General features: G+C 41.0%; 1 protein-coding gene across 2 annotated transcripts; it reads left to right on the top strand.

Moving 5' to 3' along the window:
* Positions 1-818: 818 nt before the first annotated feature.
* On the top strand, positions 819-26336 carry LOC111851352 (serine/threonine-protein kinase BRSK2-like). Of its 2 annotated transcripts, none has more exons than XM_072712680.1 (19): positions 819-2113; positions 3031-3125; positions 5163-5248; positions 6965-7105; positions 7928-8044; positions 8353-8386; positions 8861-8929; positions 9450-9596; positions 9989-10020; positions 10157-10321; positions 10596-10693; positions 11110-11260; positions 12043-12103; positions 13243-13522; positions 19942-19990; positions 20095-20218; positions 20926-21130; positions 22250-22339; positions 22436-26336. In XM_072712680.1, the coding sequence occupies exons 1-19, from the start codon at positions 2026-2028 to the stop codon at positions 22645-22647; spliced, it is 2244 nt and encodes a 747-aa protein (XP_072568781.1). In that variant the 5' UTR covers positions 819-2025; the 3' UTR covers positions 22648-26336. The 2 variants fall into 2 exon arrangements, with proteins under 2 accessions (XP_072568781.1, XP_072568780.1); XM_072712679.1 differs by having other exon boundaries at positions 12916-13522.
* Positions 26337-27568: the final 1232 nt, after the last annotated feature.

The raw sequence follows: 27568 nt of genomic DNA, 5'->3' as shown, positions 1-27568 counted from the left end.
CCCTGGGATTTGAACCCAGGATGACCATTCAATCACAGGCACAGCATCCCCACTCACTGCCCCACAGAGGAAACTCAGTCTAGGTGCAAAAATCATGACCTCTCTGGTAATCCAAATGTCAGCTTATTAATTTTTGGCTTTAACCAATACGTCATGAAATGTTATACAGAAAGGCAAGCAGATTATTGCTTACAAACTATTCAATAGCTGTCAATTCTATTTTTTGAAGGGTGCCCTGTAAATATGATGGATTGGCATGCCATACAGGGTGAGTCCCTGTGCCCCATATTTTCAGTAATAGACTTGCTCATTAGGACCCTCAGCCAAACAAAATGTTTATAAATGTTGCGTTGGTCCTATGCAATTAAATTTAATTTAGTTTTGAATGTATGCACAGATATTAGTCTACTTGTGACAAAGAATCTTCTCCAAACAATTTTTACACGTTTGAAAAGAAAAGAAAAACATATTAGACATTAAACATATTATATAAACCTATTATGTCTGAAAAAATAAATATATATATAGGAAATAAATCTTAATTTAGTTTTTCGCGTGTATTATATTTATTATTTTATTGTTTAATAAACTGACATACACGAGCAGCGACCGGGAATAATGCTAAATTAACAACAAACTGTATCTTCGGCCTCTCGGTCTGAATCAGTCTGATTCTGATTCGTCGGAAAATCAGCAGGGAAAGCAGTAATTGGCGAGATTTGATTGTTTTAATCATTAAGATGACCGAGGCTCTCGCAGAGACAAGCGTATTTTGAGAAAAAGGGAGAGGGAGGGGACTGGGAGGATGGTGAGGGAGTGGGACCCGGATGCTGATGCTGCTCGTGTCGGATGAGGGGAAGGAAGAGGAGACAGAAAAGAGCGATTTACGGGAAGAAAGAGATATTAAGGGAGGAGGCCTTCGCTCCCAAGGACCTTAGTATTTTTAGAAGATCGCCAAGAAACTGTATGTTTTTTAAAGGAAATCGCTGAATGAATGAAACTGGGACCGGCAAACGAGGAGGAACAGAGAGAGGGAAGATGCTGTGATATGCGCCCTGGTAGAGAAGGGAGGGGGATAGTGAGCAAGCGAGAGAGGGAGGGGGAGAGTACTACGCCGAAGATGCTTGTTTTACTAGAAATGCGTTTTTCCGCTTCAAAACCAACAAAGCTGGGCCTAGTTAAAGAACTGCATTGCTTTGCATCGGATAGCAACCTCCCAGCAGTAAAATATTGACATATATTGATAGCCGTGCTTTAACATGCCAGACTAGAGGGGATGCGGACAGTGTAGTTGTTTTGTTGATTAAAATGAAGAAAATTCCAGATCTCTGACTGTTATATAACCCGGTGTGCTTCGATTGCATGGTATCAAATATTTACCTGTAAATATGTTGGATTAGACGTTAATTAAGCTATGGAAAGCGATATTCAGTGAGATAAAGAGCAGGGCAGAGAAAATAGGTGGCGAGAAGGGAGAGGGCTGGAAGGCTGATAAATGCGATGTGCAAGTGCGGACGGGCACGCAGGCATAAGATTAATAATTGCGAGCAGAAAATTAATAATCCGCGATTGCTATATAGCCTATATAAATTTAGGCACAGTTGTTACTAACGCCATCACTGTCTCTTATATAGACATTTTAATTCTCTTAAGTTTACGTTGAAACCTCTACCCTTCACGTCGCTTGCTTCTATATCATTCCTGTTCCCATAACCCCTCGTTACTCCATAATTACCAAAACAACAATGTACTCATATTTTGCTACAACCGAAGCATACCCTCTCTCCTAACTGCACAGTATAGGCGGTAACGGTTTTTTTCGGGATGACTGCAATATTAAATAAGAGAAAGTGAGGAGTAGGCCACGGGACACTGTTACAAGCTCCCCCGTCCCTCACTGTACATTTTCATTTGTAATGCCTTTGCACAAGCAGGCGAGGGCCTTTTACACATCAGTCTTAAAAACCTTTTAATCACGATTTTTAAAAAATTGTCATTATTTACTGTGAAACGTAGACGAACAGCATGTCCAGTAAAGACCAGTCTGGGAGTCACTCGGCTCAGTATGTCGGGCCTTACCGACTGGAGAAAACGCTGGGGAAAGGACAGACAGGTAAGAAGCATTTAAATTCACTTCATATAACTGTATCTATACTATTGAATTATACTAAATATGACAAAGATCTGAAAGTAACAGGGTAGATTTAGGGCAGTGTCTTTTATATGCCAATTGCCGTGTTTTTGAACAGTTCAACGGAATATAGATTCATGTTTTTTGTATAAAACCTATTAACGGTCAGAGAAATAACGTGGTCGGCAGTGTGTTTTTCAGCTGATATCATACTCTATACATTTGCTGTATTGACAGTTTGCAGCCATTTACGGGTTGACAGCGTTTCCTGTATTTTAACAGCTTATTGAGGGGTTCCGGCTGGCCTGCTGGCATTTTATTGACGTTATTGTTGTGTCAGGGTGTGCATGTGTATGTCAGTGTGCTCCAGTTGCATCCACGCTGGGGTTTTTATAATGCGTGATGGGCGTCCTGATGCTCGTTTACGCTATGCATCTGTCCACGGACATAATGCAAACAAGCTGATCTTCAAGTTTTATACAGCTACACCATTACATTTTTTTACAAGAAGGAAATTAACATCGAAAGCTGCTTCCTCGGTCGTTTAATTGCTGCTTTTCAGTGACGATGTTACTTTGCCATGTGTTTGGGGTACACGGTGATGAGTCAGGGACAGTGTAACTATTCACTCCTATTCTCTCTATTAAGTCTGTAGTTTAGGCAAAGAATGTGTAGCCAGCTAGATCAGAGATGACACAATGAATGTATTATTTTAATCTTTCCGTAACCCAGGTTACCAATTTTAACTTTTTTAGTGTTTCGTATATAACACTATAAGAATTTGCTACAATGGTTTACTAAACTTAAACTGCTTTAAATAAAAAAAAAAATCCTGTTTGCTATCTCTTCCTGCAACACACCATTTTACAACTTTGGCTTTTAACTTTTTTGTTTTACAGGTTTGGTGAAGCTGGGAGTTCACTGTATTACCGGACAAAAGGTTGCAATAAAAATAGTGAACAGAGAGAAGTTATCGGAGTCAGTGCTGATGAAGGTGAGAGGGCTGACTTATGTAATGGCAGCTACTCAGACGCAGGTTGATTGCCAGTCTGCGTGGACTTTAACATAGCAATGATGTAAAATAACTTGTGGGCACAACTTTTTCAGGTGGGTGTAGCTGCTGTTGTGAGTTGCTTTGTGATTGAGAGTGGTTTTTGGGAGTATGTTTCCTAGTAAGCCCAATAGCCTGAGCTGTGTATTCAGTATTGTACTTTTCTCTTGTGTATGCTTTTCTTTTCTTTTTTGGTAAAATGAGAAAGAATTAACATTATATGAACTGAAATTGAATAATTACCATTGTGACCCTGTATCACATAAGCTGAGTGATGAATGCAAGGCTGGATGAATTGTTCTGAGAATAATTTGAATTTTTGGTCACACTCAAGTTATGCTATTTTGTATTTTGAGATCATAAGCTGAAACTTTCCTGAACCAGAACGAAACAGAAAACTCTGTGCAGGCTCATGGCTTTTGGACTGTATGTGGGTCAGAGTTTTTGGCTTATTGTATAAAAATATTTGTAATCTAAATAATTCTGTGTTTAGATTTTGCCAGTTTTGCTTCTACTATTTGCATTTTTTGTCCCTCTGACTTAAATAATATTACTAACAGCTGATATCTCCAATACAGTCATCTCTTCCATTTACAGTAGGTTGTTGTAGTATAAGTTTCTGTTGCAATGCTAATAATACCTTTAAACAGTTCTACAGTTAAAACAATTTTATCATAGGTCTCATGAAATGTGCTCATCATGTTTATCATACATGAATGTGACCCCTAGATTATATACTTAAACAGTAACATTAATACTGCAATCATTAGGTTGTTGCACTGAATCCCAAGTCAAAGACTTTTCAGTATTGATCAGAATGTGACAAATAAACAACAAAAATAAACAAAATAGTTCCCTGCAGCACATTTAATTAACATGGACATTTGGCTAATTTTAAAGTATACTAAATTAAGCTGAGAAAATATATTTCTTCATACACATGAGGATAAGGTTTTGTGCAGTTAAAGATTGGAAGAAATGTTGCTACTCTATAGTACTGTTGTAACAGAGGAAACAACTGTTCATCTTCTCATAAATTCACAATAATTTTCAGTGAACACAGTTCCTTGCTTTTGGTGATATAAGTAGGGAATTAAATAGACCGTGCGTGGCAGGTAGAGCCTCTGCTCGGACAACGATAGAAGCAGGAAAACATGGCCGCAGGGCCAGATGGGTTACCAAAACAGGAAGAACAAACAGCGTCACTTCCATTCGTGTGGCCGCCGAGCGCTTTTGACCTGTGGTACAGTGTGTCATTTTATTTTCATTCGCAACCGGAGTGGAAAATCCCGCATTCCCGAATTGGATGGAATGGGTCCACGGTTGGCCCAGCATTAGCGCAGCCTGGTAATAGCGGTCTTCTCTGCAGGCTACCTTTTTGGGATGTATCCCTCCATTGGCAGGGTGTCTTTATAACGAACAGATGGCCCGCAGGACAGCAGGCTGACCATTTGCCTAATGGAACGCATATCACATGAAACCTCATGCTAAAGCAAGGGTTAGCGGTCTCGATCTTTGGTCAAACACTGTTACCTCGGGTGAAATCTAGGGTGCTTACTTTCCATCCAAGGTGAATGATCATTGTTATTACATTGGGTGAAATCTAGTTTTAGGGGTCTGAGTTTTATGTCAAGCAATGTTATCTCAAAGGAAGATGAGAGTTGCTGGTATAAAACCTTGGTTAATCATTGTTACTCCCAAATGGGGATTTTGAGTATGTATCTTATTGCAAACATTAGTAGACTAGGGGAAGTTTTGGGAGTAAGTCCAATATCACATTTTATTGCCTCAGTTGAGGTCTAGGCTTGTAAGTATGACATTAAGAATTGCAATACTTAACACTGAGTAACAGAATATACTAGTCTGCTAATATTGGTAGGTAAGAAACCCATGATAGTAGTGGTATTGACTTAAAGTGCATTAATGGGAAGACAAGAGAAATCAGTATGTCCTTGGCCTTATGGTTTTTTTCCCATTAAGGTGGAGAGAGAGATCGCTATTCTGAAACTGATAGAACATCCGCATGTGCTGAAGCTGCATGACGTATACGAGAATAACAAATATCTGTAAGTATGTTCAGCTGTTGCAGTGTGTGAGCACTGAACAGATAATTAGCTGTGATTAGCACAGCAACGATCTGTGATTATACCAGTCAGTGAGAATTTCTGAATTTGAAATATTTTTCAGTTTGCCTTCTGAACATTTTGCATTTCTACCCTTTTACTACTCATCATTTTTTTTTCTTTTAATGTCTCTCTATGTACTGCTAATTTTATAATGCTTAATTGTTTACATTGTTTAAATGTTTGCATTTATAGAGATATTATTCTCATAGATTATTAGTAAAATTTCTGTTAGTAATTTTGCTGCTCATTCTTGCTGTCGCAGGCATAGATGCTACCAGGTTGAATTTTAGCAGTGACTTCAGAATCAGGATATGTTTGCCATGTAGTAATTTGGCGGCAGTAGAATTTTCTGTACTGGCAGCTCTTGACTAAAATCGACTTGAGTAAATACAAACTTAAAAAGAATCTGCACTACATAAAGTTTATAAAGCATGAACGTAAAAAAGTGACAAGCACCAGTGAGTAAATTGACAGGCTATTTTTTTAGTCATGTTTTTAGTTCATGGTTACTCAACACTTCCAACCACAAAGGCCAGCTTTTTATCGTTTATCATGTTGGGGGCAGGAGGGGGTCGCCAAATTTCACTGACGAGGGGGAAGGTCCCCCTCAATGTATTTTGTCAGCCAGGGGACCATTGACCAGTGGTTTTGCAACCCTGCTTTAATACATAGTGTTCAGCATACATGAGTATACCCCAAAATATTTCTCAGAAAATCATCTATCTCTCTTCAGGATTAATACTTTCTATGGGATCCTGTATCATAAAATATTCCAGAAAATCTGGTTTATTGATTGCAAATGAGATTTGTCAGTAGCAAAATAAAAATGAAAAATGCATGGTGCCTACAGTGAAACATGGTGATGGCAGTGTTCTTCCGTGGGGTTGTATGAGTGCTGCAGTTGTCAGGGAATTGCAGTTCATTGATGACATCCAGAATTCACAGATATACTGTGAAATACTGAAAGAAAATATGCTACCATCTCTCTGCGCCCTGGGTCACTGGGCAGCATGATATTGACCCAAAACATACATCCAAGGCCACTTATACATTTCTGAAAGTGATTCAGTTGCTAAGGATGTCAGCTGATCTGAACCCAATAGAACATCTGTGGGGAACTCTGAGATGGCAGGTTGAGCATCATTCTCCATCCAGCATCCAGGCTCTCAACGATAGACATGGCAGTATGTTGCCAACTTGATCATTCAATGTCCAGAAGAGTTGGTGGGATATTAGATTTTGTGGAATTTGTTCTTGAGTATATTCATTTTTGCAACACCTCATTTGAAGAAAAGTATTATTTTCTTATCCTAATGATGTTAGTAATGAAATAATTTTTCTGGTGTTCACTGAGTAATGCATAAAAAATTAGTTTTCAAAGGGGGTATACTCATTTATGCAGAGCACTGTATTAGCGGTATACATATTTTTAGCTCGTATGTTTTTTTCTGTAAGGTCTCTTGAATAGTATGGGAAGGTAAATCGGATGTAAAATTTGACTTGCATAAGAGTTTGTGGAATGGATTACTTGCATCAGTCGAGAGTTACCTGTATGTCTGAAAACAGTTAGGCCTACTGCCGCTCTTTATGATCAGCTTCAGATTGAACAGCTTCCCCTGTTTTCCCCTGCGGATCTTGGGTCGGTTTCTTTCCCAGGTACTTGGTGCTGGAGCACGTGTCGGGCGGTGAGCTGTTTGACTATCTGGTGAAGAAGGGCAGACTGACGCCTAAGGAGGCCCGCAAGTTCTTCAGGCAGATCATTTCAGCTCTGGACTTTTGTCACAGTCACTCCATCTGGTAAGATGGGTCTCCAGGCACAGCATGGTGCAGGATAAACACAGATGCCCACTGGACTGGTTTAATAACACTTCCTCCACTTTCCACTACACTGTGTAGAGGTACACTGTTTTCCTGACTCCATGTAAGACTGAAAAGATATTCTGTGTTTTTCCTGCTTACAGTTATGAAGAATAGCCAGAAGGGTTTCAATACATCCAAGTGTTCACAGTTTGCTAAAGATACTAATGTGTACTAAATATATAAAATCTAAATTAGTGTCAAAGGGCATTATTTCAGTTCCAGGGTGCCAATTTTGGATTTTACCAAAATCTCAGAGGAAGTAAACATTGTCTACTCAACTGTTACATGACATTTTTTGTGACATGTTCCATGATGTGCTTTGTTCTGATCTCCCCTATAATGCGCTCTGCACTGATCTCCCCAGTGCCGTGCTCTGCACTGATCTCCCCAGTGACGTGCTCTGCACTGATCTCCCCCATGAGGCGCTCTGCTCTGATATCCCCCGTGACGCACTCTGCTCTGATATCCCCCGTGACGCTCTGCTCTGATGTCTCCCGTGACGCACTCTGCTCTGATATCTCCCGTGACGTGCTCTGCTCTGATATCCCCCGTGACGCGCTCTGCTCTGATATCCCCCGTGACACGCTCTGCTCTGATATCCCCCGTGACATGCTCTGCTCTGATGTCCCGCGTGACGCACTCTGCTCTGATCTCCCTTGTAACACGCTTTGATCTCCCCCGTGATGTGCTTTGCTCTGATCTCCCTTGTAACCCACTCTGATCTCCCTTGTGACGCTGTCCCTGCTTCACCTTCCGCAGCCACAGAGACCTGAAGCCCGAGAACCTGCTGCTGGATGAGAAGAACAACATCCGGATTGCTGACTTCGGTATGGCCTCCCTGCAGGTGGGAGACAGCCTGCTGGAGACGAGCTGTGGGTGAGTGCTGTGTGTGTACGCAGACTGGCCTGTTTCTCTGCTCTCTGTTAGCGGAGCAGCCCCATAGAATATTCTACTAAAATGACATGCATTATGCTGAACGTTAATTGTTTCAATTGTTATTTGTTCCTTTAGAAAAATAATTTGTTACAGTTGATGGTTCTTGTAATTATGTCACCTTGAATATGCCTCAGGATGAAGGGTGCAGTTTGGCTTGAATGCAAATTTATACAAGATATGCATTTATATATTTAAGTTTAATAAAAATAATTCATACTTCCATATTCTTGTATTCTCAATAATTTCAGATCCCCACATTATGCCTGTCCAGAAGTTATCCGAGTAAGTATTTAATTTTTTTTTTGTTAATGACATGTTCAGGCTATTATTGTGTTTCAAGTGAATGAAATAAGGCTTTAGTGCATTTTTGCCATCTGAACTTTCACAGGTAATTTGGGAGAATAGGAGAATATGCGTGAGCATGATGTAATGCCGCTGTGCTCATTCGTCTGCTAATTTGCGTACAAACTGCTTCAGGGTGGAGGCACCGTGCCGTGTGTGGCACATTTGAGGCAGAAGCGTGACGCTAAATTGTCTGCGGCTGATGTATTGTGAGAATGACGTTATCCAAAGCTATTAGCAGAGATTTATCTCGGAATTAGTAAATAAGTATATTCTGCCTTTAGAATATTGTTTTTAGCTAGTGAATCCATGCAAGTCGATTGGACTCGGCGAGTTAGTCATTTCGCGGCGCTGCAAGCTGCGATATTTTTGGCGGTATGTGGTGCAGAGTTTGCAGCGCTCTCCTCCCCTCAGGGCGAGAAGTACGATGGCAGGCGGGCGGACGTCTGGAGCTGTGGCGTCATCCTGTTCGCACTCCTCGTGGTGAGTAACCTGCAGCATCCTCCTTCCTCCCGTCTCCATCTACCTGTGTCACTTCTTCTGATGTTTTTTTTTTAATATTAATCCCTCGTTTGTCTCTTTCTTCTTCTCATAAATGACGTGTTTGTTTTTAAGTACACATAGTAACCTGACGGCAGGGTACCCGGGATAATCTGTATGTTTGAGAAAAGAGAAATAAAATGTTGACAGTGGCGTGGGGGTGGATTAGAGAACTCACCGATGTGGTTTTTCTCTTTTATCCATCTATCAGGGGAGAGTGTGCTAGTCCCAGCAAGCCCAGCTGTCTCTGTGTGTCTCTTCTCTCTTCTTTGGTATTCTCTTACATTCTGTATGCCAGCTATCTGCCATTCTTGCTTTCGTGTTAATCCCTGACACCTATGCCATTCCCTCCCCCATTTCCAACTGTTGTGACCCCCTGCCCCTTCCACGGCACTATCCCTTACTCACCGCTCTCCCCCAACCCCATCTGCCTCTTTTCACTGTTCCCCGGCACCACCCGCAGGGCGCCTTGCCCTTCGACCACGACAACCTACGGCAGCTGCTGGAGAAAGTGAAGAGCGGGGTCTTCCACATGCCCCACTTCATCCCTCCTGACTGCCAGTCCCTGCTCAGGGGGATGATCGAGGTCAACCCAGAGAAGAGGCTCACGGTGAGAGTGCAAGCCGCCGCCGCGGATCTGAAGGGGGCGCTGTGGGGAAAGCTGGCAGAGAGCCAAGGCAGGACATTGCCACACACAATGACTCTCACCATCTCCAGTACTTACACTTAGTTTATTTTTAAACTGGGACTTTACTCCTCCCCCACTCATTATTAAATGAGTGACTCAGTCACAGATAGATACATTCACTCTCATCCTCTCTTGTGCACTGACCAACCTGATACAGACAAATACAAGTGGACAAATGTATGTATAATTAGAATGTATGTGGCTTGTGGCCGTGATAAGATACACGGCGTACTGCCGCACGTACTCGCGTCATTAACTTCCCACGTGCGAGTACAGGCTATATAAATCTCTCCATCTGTCCTCTTTCCTTACAGCTAGAAGCAATACAAAAACACGCCTGGTATCTGTAAGTAAAGATCTTATTTCATTTAGTTTATGTGGTTTTCCAAAAACAAAAGCATAAAAAATAGGCAGGTGTGGGTAAGCGACAGTGCTGATAGGGTCAGTTCTCGCCCAACAGTCTGGCCCTCTCTCTCTGCCAGGGGGGGTCGGAACGAACCCTGCCCGGAGCAGCCTCCCCCCAGGCGGGTCTGTGTGCACCGCATCCTGTCCCTCACCGAGCTGGACCCTGATGTGCTGGACAGCATGCACTCGCTGGGATGCTTCAGGGACCGAGTGAAGCTCGCACGAGACCTGCAGTGTGAGGAGTGAGTCAGCCCCCCCTGCCAGTTCCCCGTGTGCTGATCAGTGTGTTTAATTCATTTTTTAAAAATGGCTGCCTTGTATTACAGCAAGGCTGTGTTTGGGCCTCAGATGCTACTCCGCCAGTTCCCCATCCTGCCCTTTCTCTAAATTTATTGCCCTTACTAGTGGGGGCAGGAAGGAAGTGGGCGAGAGAGTAGCAACCTTGTATTTTCTACTTGAAACATAAGCGCTGAAAGAAAGTAGGCAATACCAAGACATTCCCTCTCTCTTTCCCAGAGAAAATCAGGAGAAGATGATCTATTACCTCCTCCTTGACCGAAAAGAGCGGTATCCTAGTTGTGAGGATGAAGACCTGCCACCCAGGAATGACATTGGTACGTACCTTTGTATGCTTCACCTCTGAATCATGAAAAGAGTGAGTTTCCATGCCACCCTTTCCATTAGCTGCAGCCCGATTGTTAGGCTGCAGAAAATCGTCAGTCTGTCAGTATTGGACACTATGGCTACCTACTGAGAGAACCTGGTTGCACCTAACTGATAGCATGCCGCTAATTACCGTGCTTCCAAACATTAATAAATGTTTTACAAGGATTCACTAAGTTTCTTTTTCCTGTGGTATGTTTATATTGAATCTGTAGTTTATGTATAAGTTTAGAATTTATTTATTTATTTTTTTAATCAATAGAAGGACTGTAGCTTGGTAGATCCAGCACAAAAGCTGATAGCTTGTTAGCTGTTAGCGTCCTGTGGGTGTGGAGCATGATTCCGGCCATTTTGCCGTTCCTGTCAGACCCGCCCAGGAAGCGAGTGGACTCCCCGATGCTGACCAGGCACGGCCGCTCCCGACCTGAGAGGAAGAGTCTGGAGGTGCTAAGCGTAACGGAGCAGGGCTCCCCGACCCCACCACGCCGAGCGCTGGACACGGCAGCGCACAGCCAGAGGTCAGCTCCCTCTGCAGGGGCACAGGAGGAAGAGGCATGGCAGAGTGGGGTGTGAGAGGAAGGGGCGGGACAGGAAGGGGTGGGGCACAGCCAGAGGTCAGCTCCCTCTGCAGGGGCATGGGAGGAAGAGGCGTGGCAGAGTGGGGTGTGAGAGGAAGGGGCAGGACAGGAAGGGGTGGGGCACAGCCAGAGGTCAACTCCCTCTGCAGGGGCATGGGAGGAATGGGCAGGCTGGGATGGGCCGCATGCTTTCAGGGCGCCGACCGCTCAGTGACCTGCAGACTTAAGGGAGGATGAACGATTTGTGATTTGGTGGCATGTGCTACACAATGTGAAGAAGTGATCTTTTATCTTAATAGAGCTTCAGGAAAATCAGACAGCAGAGAGGTAGTTACTGCGACACACTCTTTTCAAGTGACTTGGGGCGACTGGGTTGTGAAAGGCGCTATATAAAAATGAATTGAACTGAAATGAATGACTTATTTTCAGTTCTGATAAATTTTTCTGACATACTTGCCCAGGAGCAGTAAAAGTCAGATGGGGCATCTCTTGACAACTAGAGCTCTGCTGTTGTGTCTTTATCTTCCCTTATGTCTGATCACAAAAGCAGTGTGATTCTTGCAGAGAGGAGTTCATGTAAAGGGATTAAAGCTGTCAGCACACTGTGGCATGTTTAGGTGAATATAAAGCAGATGCTAACACCCTTACTGCTGTGACAGTGCAGGAAATGACATCAAACAGACTGTGCCTTAGACAGCCCCCCCCCCCCCCTTCTGATTCAGGTCCCGGTCGGTCAGCGGAGCCTCTACGGGACTGTCCTCAAGTCCCCTGAGCAGTCCCAGGGTAAGTGATTCCCCACCTTCAAAGACCTTTAATGCCATGTTGCATTAGTAAAACATCTGGGCTTTGTTGCACATGCACACGGGAGTGGAATTAGCAGAATGTTGTCCTTTTTATCCCATTATGACTAACTATTGAATATAATGCATGCATGTAATTTTATTAGTAGCATTTTATTAATAGCTTTACTTTGCAAACGTAAAACTTATTGTAAATGTGCATTGCACACATGATATTCCATTCTGAGCCATTTTACATACCATACTGCAAATCTTTCTTTCCAGTTTCATGTCCTTCCATTTTCTGGTTTCTGCTGCCTCCTGTGTGATATTTTTAGGATACTAGACAATTCTAACCAAGTTTGGTATAAAATGCTTCATAGCAATTCTGCGTTTTCTAGACTAGAACATACATATGTGGAATTGCTGGGTGCATCATTGTATCAATAATGAAATATGGATTATCTGAATTTTCTTTAGGCAAAGTGAACCCCACATTCAGTCCTTTTATCAAAGACTAATACACTTTCGCAATTATCTTAGCACTGTACTGCAATATAAACATCCCCAGCAACAGAAAGCCCTTCAGGGTTTGTGTCATTGGTTTGCAAGGAGTACACAAGCAATTTATTTGTACGGAGGACTTTGCAGTGTATTACCAAAATATGTTATGCATGCTTACTTTTTATAATTGCCAATTAATTTAGCCTTAAGAGTCACAATTCACATATCCCATGACATATTTCATCTCCATTCGTCTTTCCATTCTTCTGTGTCTTCCCCATCCCTGTTTCCCCTCCTTCTCCACTGTGTCAGAGCCCAGTCTTCACTTTCAACCAATCAGAAGTCACTTCCGCCAACACCATCCAATCAAAGGAGCCAAAAGCCGGAAGCTCCCCAGCAGCTCGCTCATCACAGCGAACTCCTGATCAAAAAACCCAAACTCTGCCATCCAAAGCCTCCTCGGATCGCCCCCACCTCCAGTCCATGAAATCCCTCCAGCTCCACACGCCTCCATCGCCTTCTCCATCTCCTTCTCCTCTCCTTTCCCCACGCTTTTTCTTTTTCCCTGCTCCTTCTGTTCTTAAGTCTGTCACCAAGAGCATCTATCCTAACTCTCCCCATCCTAACACTCTGCCGCAGGTCACCCCCCAGGGCTCTCCACTCCCCACCCCACTTGGTACCCCCGTCCACCACCCCCAGCACCCCTCTCCTACCCCTCCCTCTTCTTCTTCTTCCTCTTCTTCTTCACGGGCGGAGGGTGGAGGGGTGGGAGTCGGCTCCCTCTCCCTGACCCCACCATCCAGTCCTGGAGGTGGCGGCGGCATGGCGGCCAGTAGCTCCGCCCACTGGAGGACCCGCCTCAACTCCTTTAAAAACAACCTGCTGGGGTCACCTCGCTTCCACCGGCGCAAGCTGCAAGGTGAGGAACGGAAAGCCAGATTATATGGGGGCGGGGCCACAGGGGCACTGGCCCCAGCTGAGAGTTGATTGGCCCCTGCACTGCCCCCACCCCTGTCATTTGCCAATTCAAAACATATCATTGGCTAATGATAAAACCGTCAATCTGTATGAATTATGGGCCCACCTTATGCCTGGGGCAAGGGTACAGTCACTCTGTACTGGCTATTCTTCACTAGAGTTAGGAGCCTGGGCTTAGTTATTAAATGTAAGGTAATAAGGTAACACAGAAAACAGCGATGTTGGTGAAAGGGCAAAAGCAGCAGTACAGCATGATGTGCTTAAGAGTTTATATCAATCTGTTTGTACATTCCAAGCTAACATTCAAATTGTGGGCATAATTTTGTTTAATAAGAGTTAACTAGGTACATACCTGTATATCTTTAAATTAATGCTTTCAAAATAAACTTCAAAATCTTTTTAAAATTTGCAATCATAACCCCAGGTATAGTGCTGAATTAGTTTCTATAATGTCATATAACTTGAAAGGCATAGCTGTCAAATTAAAAACAACAAAGAAGCAATGAGAGCTAGTCTAATTAGAAGTACCAGTCTTATTCCCTATACAGTGGTACCTCAGTTTTCAAACTCATTAGAACTCGAATTTCTTAAAAGTCGAACCAACCAGTTCGAAAAAAAATTACCTAGAACTCGATCTGAATCTCAGAAGTCAAACCGTGAACGACGACCTAAGATAACTTGTACGCACGGGGAAATGAGTCACGCGGCACGTCTCTCAGCGGAAAAAAAGGGTAACGCTTCAGTCTCAGCCTCGCATTCGCTGTGATAGCATCGTGCATGTTTACACTAGCTGAATACTTATATTTAGACAGTAAAAATACATTTAGACAATGATAGTAACAGTAATTATTATTATATAATGAAATATATTTAAAAATATAGATTTCTTATAAATTATTTTAATACTAATAATAAACCATTAATACATTTAATTATAATAATATTGTCGTGCCGAGCGGGGACTGAACGGAGACAAAGGCGCGGACATCAGGGTATCGGGGAATATGGGGTTTAATTACAGGTAAGGTAGGCAAAACGCAGACGGACAATACAATGACTGGACTGGGGAAACAAACTGAAACGCGGACTAAAAACAGAGGACTAAAGACAACAACCAGAAACAGCTGATCACACGGGGATTCCACACAGGGTTAACGAGGGGGCGTGGCACACGGAAGGAGCGGGGCAGGACACGTTTATATTTTTTAACTTTACACGTTGTTTGGATACACTTATTATCTTACTTTACAAATGACTGTTTTGATAAATGTGCTTAGATGTGTTTAGTACAGTATATGCTCTTGTTTTATCCTGTTCATTTTGTGTTTAAATGCTAAAAAAAAAACATTTAGGTGTAATTTTTTGGGGTCGGGAACAAATTAATTGGATTTCCATTATTTCTTATGGGGAAAATTAGATCAGAACTCTAACTTTTTAGGATTCGGTCCGGAGTTCTGAATGGATTAATTTCAAGTTCTGAGGTACCACTGTACTTACTTCAGACAGATAGCATTGGACTTTTAACACCAGTACAATGTATAAATCGATCAGATTTTATCATTGAGAATTTTCAGAAAGCTGGTTTTCCAGCAAAAACCATTAACATTGTTCTATATGCCTCTCTTAGATTACCTCAGAATTGAGTGTCGAGCTGCGCTTAGATGATTCCTTATCATGGCAGGATAGGAGCCAGGTCTTGGAGGCTGTAATGAAGCAGATCTTAACATTATGGGCTGGTTTGGCACCACACTGGAAATGAGCAAAGAGTGTCCGAGTCAACAGCTGTTTTTTAACACTAATCTATAACAGATTAACTGCTCACTTGTTGAAATATCTAGAAATGTCAGACTAGGTTATTTTAAAAACTAGGTGACAATAACAAAATCAATCTTTTCCCTATCTTACTGATTGTTATCTGACTTTTTTTTTTTATTATTGAGAGATATACACTGATGAGCCAAAACTCTATGACCTCTGTCACGTGAATAATGTTGACACGAATGGTGCGTGTCAAAGTCTGGGATATATTGTATTCGGGGCTTGTCAACGTGTTGAATGCAGTAGAAATGGACTGGGATGAAGGTCTGAGTGACTGAAGGACAAGGGTCAAATCATTATGGCCTGATGACTGGGTCAGAGCATCTCCGAAAAGGCAGGGCTTATGAGGTGCTCGTGGTCAGCTGTGGTGAGAACCTACTGAGGGTGGTTTGAGGAGGGAAAAACCATGATCCGTAGACAGGGTGTTGGGCGAGTGAGACTTCTCAATTCAATATATGAAGAAAGGCTATCCCATCTGCTACAAAGTAACAGAAGGGCTACTGTGGCACAAATGGCAGATAATTTTGATCCTGACACAAAGCGCATCGAGCCTTGCTGTGTACGAGCTGTGTAGCCAGAGTCCAGCCAGAGTCTGTGTATATGTGTGTGTATATATATATATGCGGTATTTTGATACCCTAATAGTATGGGGATAGTATGAGCAAAGATTTTAAATAGAGACCTATAGTAGTCCTTGCTGGTTGTAAACAGGGCACGAGCGTCAGTTGTAATGTTGCACAGAATCCCAGAATTCTCCACTGCAATCAAAACATTCAACCTATCAGGGAAATTGATGGTGGAGAGTAATGAAGAAACATTGTTGGCATTGGTACTTGTTTCTTTTAAAAAACTGCCAGACCGAAGCATAAATGCAATAAAAATATTGTAATTTATTTTATTGAAAGCCAATACCTTAAAATGAGGATCTCTCCAGTCATCAAGTACACTTTCAATTGTTGTCAGGCTTTTCTTATTAAAACTAATTTGCCAAATAGGTTTGAGATTTACATGCTTATATATGATAGGTTTCCCCAAACTTCATCACACAAAGATACAGTCCAGTGCTCCTGATAACATATTCCATGCAGCGGGGTTGATCATACGGTCAGGATTATATAGTGTTTTGACCTGCCTCTTGAAAACATGCGAAGGTGTGCGATTTAAAAAAAAAAGAAAAGAAAAACAAGAACGTTTGACATCCCTACTTATAAATACAATGCCCTCAATTTTCTTATTGTTATCTGTTCATTTTGTGTTTTTGAAAGCATTGAAATTCAGCTTGTACTTGCTTTCAAGTTGTATTTTTGTTGGAAATAAGTAATCTCTTCATCAGAACTTTAAATGAATGTTAGGGGTCCTCGGTGGCAAGCCAGCGATAATCTTGTTTAATCTTCAGTTTATTCTTTTCCTTTTTCACATGCAGTTTGGTTTATGGATTTGTCAACCTTGTTCAGTTAATCCATTCGATCTTAGTCACACCTGTATCTCCTTATTCTGTCAATACTTAATGCTGGTTAGAGTTTGTCAGTTTGAGCTCTGCATTTGAGATTGTTACTCTAGTGCTACTTTTCAAAAAGTATGCCGTGATTAAGTAAGTGATGAATTGCGATTAAGTAAATGAATCGCCTGACATCCCTTGTATTTTTTTTTCCACGTGTTGTTGACATCGTGCTTTCAGACATCAGCCAGCTCTACTACAGCCAAGCTGTGACCAATTTGACAGTTCCAGGTGCTTCTGGTTCAGAACAGGGTTGGTGTGATAATGTAGACTTAGTTGTTATTTATAGTTTTTTTTTGCACATGAAAATAAACAAGGTGCATGCATAATTTAGACTTCAGTATTCAGAGGATACACAGATGGGCTCTGGTCTGGGTTGGAGTCAAAACAAAAGCAGATCTTACCAAAATATAGATCAAGTGGAATAGGAAGGATAGAATCAGTGAGAACTGTTTAGGTCACTTCACTGTTGGCGAGATGGATCACAGTAGTACACCCAGGCAAATTAGTATATGTCCCACTGGGTTGAGTAAACTCCCACCTCTGCACGGTACACTCATTGGCCATTGGGAAGGGCAATTTGAAGCAGAAGAGAACGAGGTAAATGATGAGTCAGGGATTCCAGAGAATGCCTGTGTTCAGTGTACTGGAGTGCCACCTGCTGCCCTAAGCAAAGCTTAGACTGAGATTGTGAAGGGGGAGAAGGGCCAAGTGATTGGGGGAGGGGCTGAGACATGGATGAGTTTGGGAGGTCAGAGAGTAGCCGAGCAGCAGTATTCTTACAGAAACCCCCAAGGTCCAGAGATGGAAGGACTGAAGCTGAATAATTACAGTAAAATCCCGTTATAACGGACTTCAAGGGACCTGGCAAAACAGTCCGTTATTTCCAAAGTCTGTTATATCCAAAGTTCGTTATATCCAGAGTTGCTGTATGCCCAGAACACAACTACAGGACACCATTTACTCATGCCACACCCCAACAGACACACTTGTGGTATAGATTATTATATTTTACATGTAGTAGTCCAACTTTATTTACTGTATTTCACCTATTGCAACTCAACAAAAATCATTTTATGTCACAAACACCTATATCTTCTTTTCTTACTACTGTAGTGAACGAATGCATAGCAAATGACAAGAGGCATTCTAATACCCTACATTAAAGATGTTCTAAAGCATTATGTCGTACTGTAAGCAAATTACTAGGAAGAAAAATAATCTGTCATTTCTCAAACTGCAAAAAAGTCTTGTACTTCTCACGGTTACTCCAGATGTCACTGACTGTAGATTTATTTATACCATAGTCACATACAATATCCGGTTGTGTTTTCTTTTTTGTTTCTATTAAAAGAACGATTTCGCATTTTAAATCCTAATGTTATAGAATGACACTTCGTTGCAGACTTCTCAGCCATTTTGAAAATAACTATTGATGCACATGTCCGTTAACAAAACTGCAGCTAAAAACGGCCCTGGGGACCAAATTGTTTGTTCGTTACAAGCGAAATTCCGTTATATGTGAGTCCGCTATATCCGATGCTTTTTCTGCGTGTTTGTAAAGGCACACGGCCGGGACCAGCGGACCTTGTCCGTTATAGACAATATTCTGTTATAAGCGAATCCACTATAACGGGATTTTACAGTAGTCTGAATGGGCAGGATTGATCTTGTTATGATGAACTGGCATAGTAGGGGCACAGGGGCAATGCTGCAGATGAATGGAAACTAGTCAATCAGGGGTGTTTCCTGTGATCTTGAAGGGGACTGAATAAAAGTCTCTCACTGAATAAAGGGATCCTGGACTGATTGGGAAATGGCTACAAAATATATACCCCTTTTAAATATATACTTCGGAATCCGCTTATAGTGATCACATCTGTCTGGGTGAAACTGATCAATTGATATAAGTGGATGACCATTATTTTCCTTTTTTTTTCCCTTTTTCTTTATGTCTCAGGCAGATTACCATCTAATTGACATTTGTATATTTATTACATGAATTTAAGGTAATAGAACGGACATCATTGCTATTTACAAAATTTTCACTCTTTCAAAATACAGTACAGCTGTTTCAAATGCTTTTCAAATTACATTACTGTGCAATTTAAATTACTGAACTATGTATAATTCAAATGCGCTATAATACCGTAGTTCCAGCGGCATCTGCATGTCCCGGCATGCCTCGTGAGCGTGTGTATATAGCCCCGTATATGTCTTGTGTACAGCCCCTATTTGTATTTTTTAGTGTAGGTACTTGTGCTGTGTATCCGGTTGTCACGTGTGCCTTTAATTGTGGTTGTACTCAGTTCTTTCCTGATCCTCATGTGTCTTAGCCTTTGTGTAATTACCTACCGTGTGTGTGCCTTACTGTCCCTAATGCAACTTCCCGTGTTTTCATGTTGTTCATGGCTTTCGTTGCTTCTTGTGGGCTCCCTTTAAGGAGTAATATAAAGAACAGCTTTGTGTCAGTCCACCTCTCGTCGTTTTCATTCACCACTGCCGTGATTCAATACTGTACAATATTGTACATAGAATATAGACTCTCAGTGGTTAGTTTTTCATGGTTTATTTTATGTTTATCATTGAGAGAAAATGACTTTCTTTTTCCCGTCATGTTTTCTATGTACGCAGCATTAGCCTCAGGTAGCTAGCAGAAGCAGACGGGTTACTGCAAGGCAAAAGAGGCTTATCAAACTAAATAAAGTTTTTAAAAAAAGAAAAGAATTAGCACGGTATAATTTTTTTCTATGGTGTTATGAAAAAAAAATACCCAAAATGAACACTGTAAGTGGACTACTTCATTATTTTAAGCAAATTATTTAAACAGTATCTGTGTAGGAATGATTCTGTTCCAAGCCTTTTGATCTATATAAGTGGTTGATCACTATAAATGTGATCACTATAAGTGGGTTCTATTGTATTTAATTGTTTTATATTTATTATTTTCTTGGGTTTAACATCTATTTGTTTCAAAATAAACACATGCGAACTGTGAAGTGAGCAGACCCTGTGATGACATGTGCTTCCTCTCTTATCCTTAGTTCCCACGTCAGAAGACATGTCCAGCCTAACCCCTGAGTCCAGCCCTGAGTGAGTGATGCAGCCTTAAATCCGCAGTGTTGTCATGGTGATGTTCATCCCCATCTGCTCATTGGGTGTCTAATGCTTTAACTTGTTTCTCGGAACCTTAACAGACTTGCGAAGAAGTCCTGGTTTGGAAACTTCATCAGCCTAGAGAAGGAAGAGCAAATCTTCGTGGTGATCAGAGACAAACCCCTCAGCTCCATCAAAGCCGATATTGTTCATGCCTTTCTTTCGGTGGGTTTCTTATTTGTCTATCCCTTTACAATAATGTAAGATGATTAGGTATTTATGTGTTAATTCATTTAAATCAAGTAAAGTTAATTTATCAGCCGGTTGGCATAATGGCTCTATAGGTGGTGCTGTTGCCTTACAGCTACCGAGTTGAACTCCTCCTCTGCTCTTTTTTGTGGTATTTGGTTTCCCTGCATTGCTCTGGTTCCCTTCTGTTGCTCTTTTCTCTCTCATTACTCTGCTTCCCCCTCGTTACTCTGGTTTCCTCCTGCAGTCCAAAGACTGGCAGTAAGACTAATTGATATCTTTAAATTGCCTGTATTCTAGTCTATGTGCCTGAGTGTATACGTTTGTGTGCCCTGTGATTGACTAGCATCCCATGCAGGGTGTGCCCTAGTCTTGTTCCCTGTGCTGCCTGGGATAGGCACCAGGCCCCCCTGATCTGGATAAGTGGTTGGATGGTAGATGGTTGGAGTCAGGCTCTTCATGGCCTGTGTTTTATCTCTTTCAGTGTTGTTCAGTGTTTTAATGTTTCAGTGTTGTGTAGGTTTTGTATTCTGATGTATTGAAGTGACACTGCTTCAGGTCATTCAGTTTCCCTGGTTTCTCTGCACCGTTGTTACGGGATCATACTTTCTTAGTCACATCATCCTGCGATGCAGTCGTGCCCATAGAGCAGTATCATCATACCCACTGTGTTCTGGTTTCAGATTCCCTCCCTCAGTCACAGCGTCGTCTCCCAGACAAGCTTCAGGGCAGAGTACAAATCCTCAGGCGGGCCGTCCGTCTTCCAAAAGCCCGTCAAGTTCCAGGTGGACATCGCGTTCTCTGAGGCGGAAAGGGAGCGGGAGCGAACAGAACGGGAGGGCCGCAGGGAGACCGGCATCTACAGCGTGACCTTCACCCTCATATCGGGTACGCTGACAGGACAGCCGGGGGTAGCGGTGTGGTCCAGACAAGCTACACCTTGCAGGTTATCTTAGTAAGAAATTTTGAGTCATTTAGTGTATGATAAACAAGATGCTGGCATGACATATTACCAATCATAGCAGTGCAGATTCCTGTATTAGTCTGTACCAGATATTTTTAGGTAGTTAACTCTGACGCTTTCTCTATATCTTAATATCCATTTTTAAAATGTCCTGTTTATTTACAATGGTGTCTTGGAACACGAACTTAATTCATTCCAGAAGGCTGGTCCAGTTGCGATTTGGTCGAGGTCCAAGTCAAATTTCTCAGTAAGAAATAATATAAATGAATTTAATCCGTTCCAGACCACCAAATTATTGCCTGTTTAAACCTATCTACTTTCCTAGCTAATTATAAAAAGCAATAACAATCAATATAAAACTAATACACACATGAAAAAGCACACATACAAAAGCAATAAACATGAAATAAATTACAATCCCATACCCCGAAGCGAGAGCAGACAGACGTACACCACCTTCCAGTCTTGCTATAATTTCATTTTTCAGTTCTACAGTTACTCTTTACACTTTTACTCTTCGGTTTGGTGATCACTGCTCACTTTCTTAGGGGCCATGATTACTATATCACTAAATGTACTGTAGATAAAGCACAAAAAATTCACACTGAACACAGCTTTCACATGTCAGACTCAGTGAACACTAAGAGTGATTTATAGGCATCAGCATACCAGTAGGTCCGTTTGCCTTTGTTTCAGCTCATCAGAGCTGCATCTTGATCCGTACAGGTTTTAGCAGGTCTGGTTTGACGTGTTCCAAGTTTTCAGGCAAATTTTTCTCGACTGAACCATTGGAGGTACGAATTGGTAGACTTGAATACGCGTACGTCTCAACCCATATAATTACGTTTTGGCAGGAACGGTCGAGTTCCAAGATTTCGGTCGAGGTACAAGTTGAAAAAAATTCAAGAAACCCGTTTGATGTCCAACTTGGTCAAGTTAAGAAGCATTTGAGCTCCAAGGTTCTACTGTATAAGGAGGAGGCATTTTGGCCAGTCCATTCGCTGATCGGTGTGTTTTGTTTACACACGTTACTCTCCCTTCAGGTCCCAGCCGCAGGTTCAAGCGGGTGGTGGAGTCCATCCAGGCCCAGCTGCTCAGCACCCATGATCAGCCGTCAGTGCAGGCCCTAGCCGGTGAGGCCCCTGCACCAAAAACCTGCCCCCCAGCGGGCTGCCCTTCTCAGCTGACATTTCACTTACTCTTTCTCTCTCTCTCTCTCCTTTTGTCAGATGAGAAGAACGGGCAGATGTCCTCACGGCCCCCGGGCACCCCGACACGCCAGAACTCTCGCCGTTCAGAGGGAGGCGGAGATAGGGGCGAATGGGTTGACAGAGGAGAAGGAGGAGGCGTGGGAGGGAGTGGCGGCGCCTTACAGCGGAGGGGGTCTGGGAAGGAGAAGACCCGGCTGCTGTCCTCCAATGGAACGCAGTCGCAGCCCTGAGAGGAACCTGCAATACCAACTTCAGACAGTAGATGGCCTGGTGTTCACCCCTAGAGAGAAGAAGGTCTCCACAAAAATTACTCATCAAAATAGTAAATCTCTTAGTAAATCTCAGAGAATGTGAAACTTTCCCAAAGAAAAAAGCTTTTAATATAATGCAATATGAAGGTGTTCTTGTCATAGTAAACAAGAGATTGTATAAATTATAAAGGAAACCAAAAATGGAAACAAGATAAGAATCAAGTGAAAATGCTCACTATTCTACATTCCTACACGAAGAATTACTACTTATGTAAAGTTGTGCAGATTTTTGGTGCAGCAACAACAATGCGGGAAGATTTCAAAACTGAAAATTTGCTCAGTGCACCCTGGATATGAGAGAGGGAGACCCTTCCTTAAGAGCTTGATGAATGCTGCAGTGCTGCAGGTAGCGATCAGCAAGGGGGGCTATTCTACTAAACTGACCCTGCATATATTTAAGGTATAAATATTTCCCCTGTCTCCACAAACTATACTCTGGAGCAAATGATAAGGACACGGGCCAAATTTTAAGCAAACTGGAAATCCCCAGCTGAAGAAATGTTAAGTAAAACTGACAAAATGAAGATGAAAACTGGCTCACACCTCACCTGGATCATTTTCTTGCTTCAGAAGCCGTTTTAACATCCAGGGAATTTTTTTTCTCAGAGATTTAACCAATGTAGCAAATATGCATCTCATTTAAAGGCACAAGTATATATTTAAGCAGTTGCATCATCTCATCTGATGATTTTAGTCTTAAGTTTTGTTTCCAAGGGATTAAATAGTAAACAAACCAGGCACAAGCCATCATAGAGCAGCATAAGTGAATGAGAAAAACCTTCACATAATTGGAGCAAATGAATCCTCATCTTGCAGTTTCCTTTTTTCTATAAAGTCGGATAAGAGGCTTTTCCTTTTTTCCAGCTGAGGCGTCTATCCAAAGTAAATGGATGGTAGAGCTGGTCTCACTTACACTTTATGAATTCAGGGATATGGAAAATACCTTCGGCCAAGAGCATTCCGACGAAATCTGACAAGTAAAATGTCAGCCTATTATGCAATTAAGTGAATTAAGGAGTGTTATCTGAATGTGGTTTCCCAAAATGCTCAAATTCAGTGCACCAACTAAAATGACTCTTGTTTCTATAATCGATGAAGGCACTGGGGGGGGAAAAATTCTGACCTGGCTTTGCAGAAGAGGAAGGAGGCAATTGCCAAGCCAAGGCTGTTTTAAATAAACCCTCAGACCTCTGTGGCAAAATGTTGGGCAAGAGAATAAAATAAAATAATAAAAAAACACTTAAAAATTGAAGAGACTCTCAGCCAGTACAGACAGACCTCTGGAGCTTGTATGTTCAATATCAGAAAATAAATAAAACCAAGAGACAGTGACTCTGTAACTGAGGAAAAAACAATGCTTGGGAAAAAATAAAAGAACTGTGTGATAAACATGCAAAAATGAGAAATGAACGTCTTTTCAAAGCTTGTTTTGCAACTTTAATATTTTGTTTTTGCTGAATGAAGGACCGAAAAATGAACCTGGTGAATGTCAAGAGAACTATTTATTGTATTTATTTATGCTTATTTAAGCTTATTTATTTATTTTAAAGAAGAGGATGAAGAAATCAGCAGAACAGTGAAAAAACGACAGACCAATGAATGAAACTGAAGAAATAACAATGAAATCCTATCTAAACAAATGATCAATAAAAATGATTGTTGAAATGGCAGTTACAGTAGGTCCATTATTAGATAAGAATCTTTTTTTAAAGCGTAAGTTTTTTTGTATGTTTTTTCTTAATTTAAAAAAGACATTTACAAGAAATGGTTAAAAAAGTGATCTAGATGTTCGCTTGTACATTTTAGAAAAAAAAACAGAAATTAATACAAAAACCTTGAGGAAAAATACAAATACCAAGAAGAAACAGAATGACTGTGCTGTTCCTGTTTATTTCCAGCCATAGATGTGACGCTGATTATCTCAAAGACTCCAGGACTAAGGATTTGATTAACTGAATGATTCTCTGTGAACATCTCCCACGTAAAATGCAGTATTCACAGTCTGAATTAATGTAATAGATACCAAGTCAACAATAATACTCTTCTCAGAAACTGGACTGAAAACTGGACATGCATTTTCCAGACGAATTAAGTAATTACCCTCCCTTAATTCTGAACCATGACAAATATGTTAATGCCCATGCTTTTCCAACACCCCAACTGCAAGAACATAAAAGACAATGACGTTCTTGTGCACAGAAGACTAAGTCAAAGACGAGGCATCATTCTAGTTACTCTTCTGTCTCTTTACACTATTTTACTGATTAGCACAGGGCTTCCATGCTGAATGAATTATTCTGTATCCAGCAGTTACAAGCTATACAACAACAGATGTACTTTGTTTGAACTTCACTAGTGATTACGAGGTCATCCTGCTACCCTGTTCGCCAGAAAACTCAGTTTCTGTAATCACCGTGCTATGCGGCAGGCTATACCACAGAATATTTTTATAGTCAATCACAGGCAATGGTTTATTGCATGCGTCTGAGTTTATTAAAGTAAACGAAATGACACGTAGACACAGCTACCTTTGGTTACAATTGCCCCATCTATGTGTTCTGTACTTGTCTTGGGAATAATTGGTTGTTAAAAAAAGTAAGAAGTATTTTCTAAAAATAACATTGTCAAGAGATATGTACGTGCCCCATACCTGATCCTTCACGTGAACTCATTTATAATTTTTCTTTCTGCAAACCCAGCTGAATGTCAAGGCCTATGCTTGTATGTGAGCTCTTGTGCGACTCCTGTATTTGCTTTAGCTACAGGTGCCGGCTGCTGGTTTCACTGGCCATCTTTCTGTGTAAGAACGTAAGTATACATGTCCGCTTGAGAGCTGAAAGATGCCAGAGGAATGATGACCACGTTAAAAGACAGATAGATGAACTAGAGTGATAAACTTCAATACATTTACTTTTATATAGAATACAGTTAAAGAAAACCCGGTGTACCCCAGCTATGCTGTCTGGGATAGGCTCCAGCCTACCACTATCCCCTACCCCCACACTTAACACTAACCAAGATAGGATATAAAGCCCGATGGATGGAAAACTGCTTTACTATTTACAAACACCACCTGGTGTATTTCAATTAAGACATGGCTCTTCAGATAATGCCCTCCCCTTCCTTCATTTTCCTGCTTCCCCACCAGTAGGTCTCTGTCCAGCTTGATCCCCTGTCCTGCTGTGCTGAGTATATATAAATACAAATCCACAGCCCTGTTCCCCTGGCATTGTAGACATGATGCACAGCCCACTCGTACCCCCCCCCCCCATCCTCCTTTTGTTATAAACAGTAAATGTAAACTCATCTGTCTCCTGCTTCACTTCATGATTATACTCATCATTATAATTGATTATTCCAGTTAAAATTGTAAAGCGTATTCTTTCCCCATGCACAGTACAGGATGTTTTTCCTATTAAAATCTGAAAAACAAAAAAGCAAAACAATACTAAAAAGAAATGTCTGTATTATACTATAAAGATGAAAGTGCACTATTATTACTATTATTGCCTGTGATTAAAAATGAACAATAATGACATTGATTATAGTCATAAATAAAACAAATATCACCTTATTATGATTATTATAATAAACTTTTAAAAAGTGTGCTTTCAGTGTGGTGTTCCTTTGAATGTTGGTTTCTCTGACAGCATAACAGGTCTGCTCTTTTTTAAACATTAAGAAAACAGGTCAGCATATAGCAAAAAATTGATAGCATCCCAAATTCTACATTAAGTTTAGATTAATAGGACTTGAGTTTAGATTAATTAAAGCTGTTGCCTAAAATGATTGGGTATGAATTTGTTATAGCAAAAATATATGTATAGTGAACTCACAATATAGCTCAATCATGTCATAGTTGATAATCATGCCAACCTGATTGTCTACATAGAATATGAAATTTACACGTGGTGTGCACATCTATCTCAATGGCCTGAAGCCACCCCTGCAAAATTATTAATTACACACCTTATTGACACATAATATAAAACGTTGAAACACATGATCTATTACAATAGGGAACTGAAAACAGAATTGACTGAGTACTAAATTCTAGTTTGTTAAAATTACAGTATTTGTGCATCATTTATACTAGTCAGACACATTTGGCAATAAGAGTCATTTTACATACAACTAAGTTATATATACCTATATCTCGTGTCCCGTGCTCTCTCTAACAACCCAGGATAAGTGGTTAGATGATGGATGGATGGATATATTTTTAAAAATCTCTCTCTCTATATATATATGTGTGTATATATATATATATATATATATATATATAAATTTTCCTTCCAATTTATCTTTAATTTCCTAACACATTATCTTTAATCTGCTACTTTTATCTGTACCCAGCCCTCAATATTTGACTAATGTTTGCATGAATGACACTACCAGTGCCCATTGCACGGTGACATACTTTGCCAATATTTTGCACCTTATTGCCATTAGACTCATACTGGATGTTTGTATTGTTTTTATTTACTTATTTTGTCCCTCCTGGTTGCATTAGTATTACATTTTTTATTTTTTGATTGTATTTCCTGTAAATCTTGTATGTATTATAGATTATACCATGTGTACATTCTATTTAATTTTTATTATATTGTATCTGAGACTTATTTGTTCATTTTCTTTTCTGTATACCCTTGCTGACTAAAGAAATTTTCCCCCAGGGGGATCAATAAAGTATTATCAATCAATCAATTGAACAATCAATCATGATTTCAATTAATGATGTGCAGTAAATACGGTCCAACCTTGGAACTTGAACGCTTCATAACTCGACCAACTCGGTCATCGAACAGGTCTGTTGATACACGGTCCAGTCCCACACTCT

The sequence above is a fragment of the Paramormyrops kingsleyae genome, chromosome 5, assembly GCF_048594095.1.
Source record: "Paramormyrops kingsleyae isolate MSU_618 chromosome 5, PKINGS_0.4, whole genome shotgun sequence".
Taxonomy (NCBI): Eukaryota; Metazoa; Chordata; class Actinopteri; order Osteoglossiformes; family Mormyridae; genus Paramormyrops; species Paramormyrops kingsleyae.
This window is presented reverse-complemented; position numbering and strand designations above follow the sequence as displayed.

What these genes read in the sequence shown, in the direction of transcription:
- LOC111851352 (XM_072712679.1), top strand. Translation starts at nt 2,026, where the DNA reads ATGTCCAGTAAAGACCAGTCTGGGAGTCACTCGGCTCAGTATGTCGGG. An exon ending in TGTCACAGTCACTCCATCTG is followed by an intron (nt 7,106 to 7,927) that starts GTAAGATGGGTC and finishes CACCTTCCGCAG; the next exon opens with CCACAGAGACCTGAAGCCCG. An exon ending in GTCCCCTGAGCAGTCCCAGG is followed by an intron (nt 12,104 to 12,915) that starts GTAAGTGATTCC and finishes CCACTGTGTCAG; the next exon opens with AGCCCAGTCTTCACTTTCAA.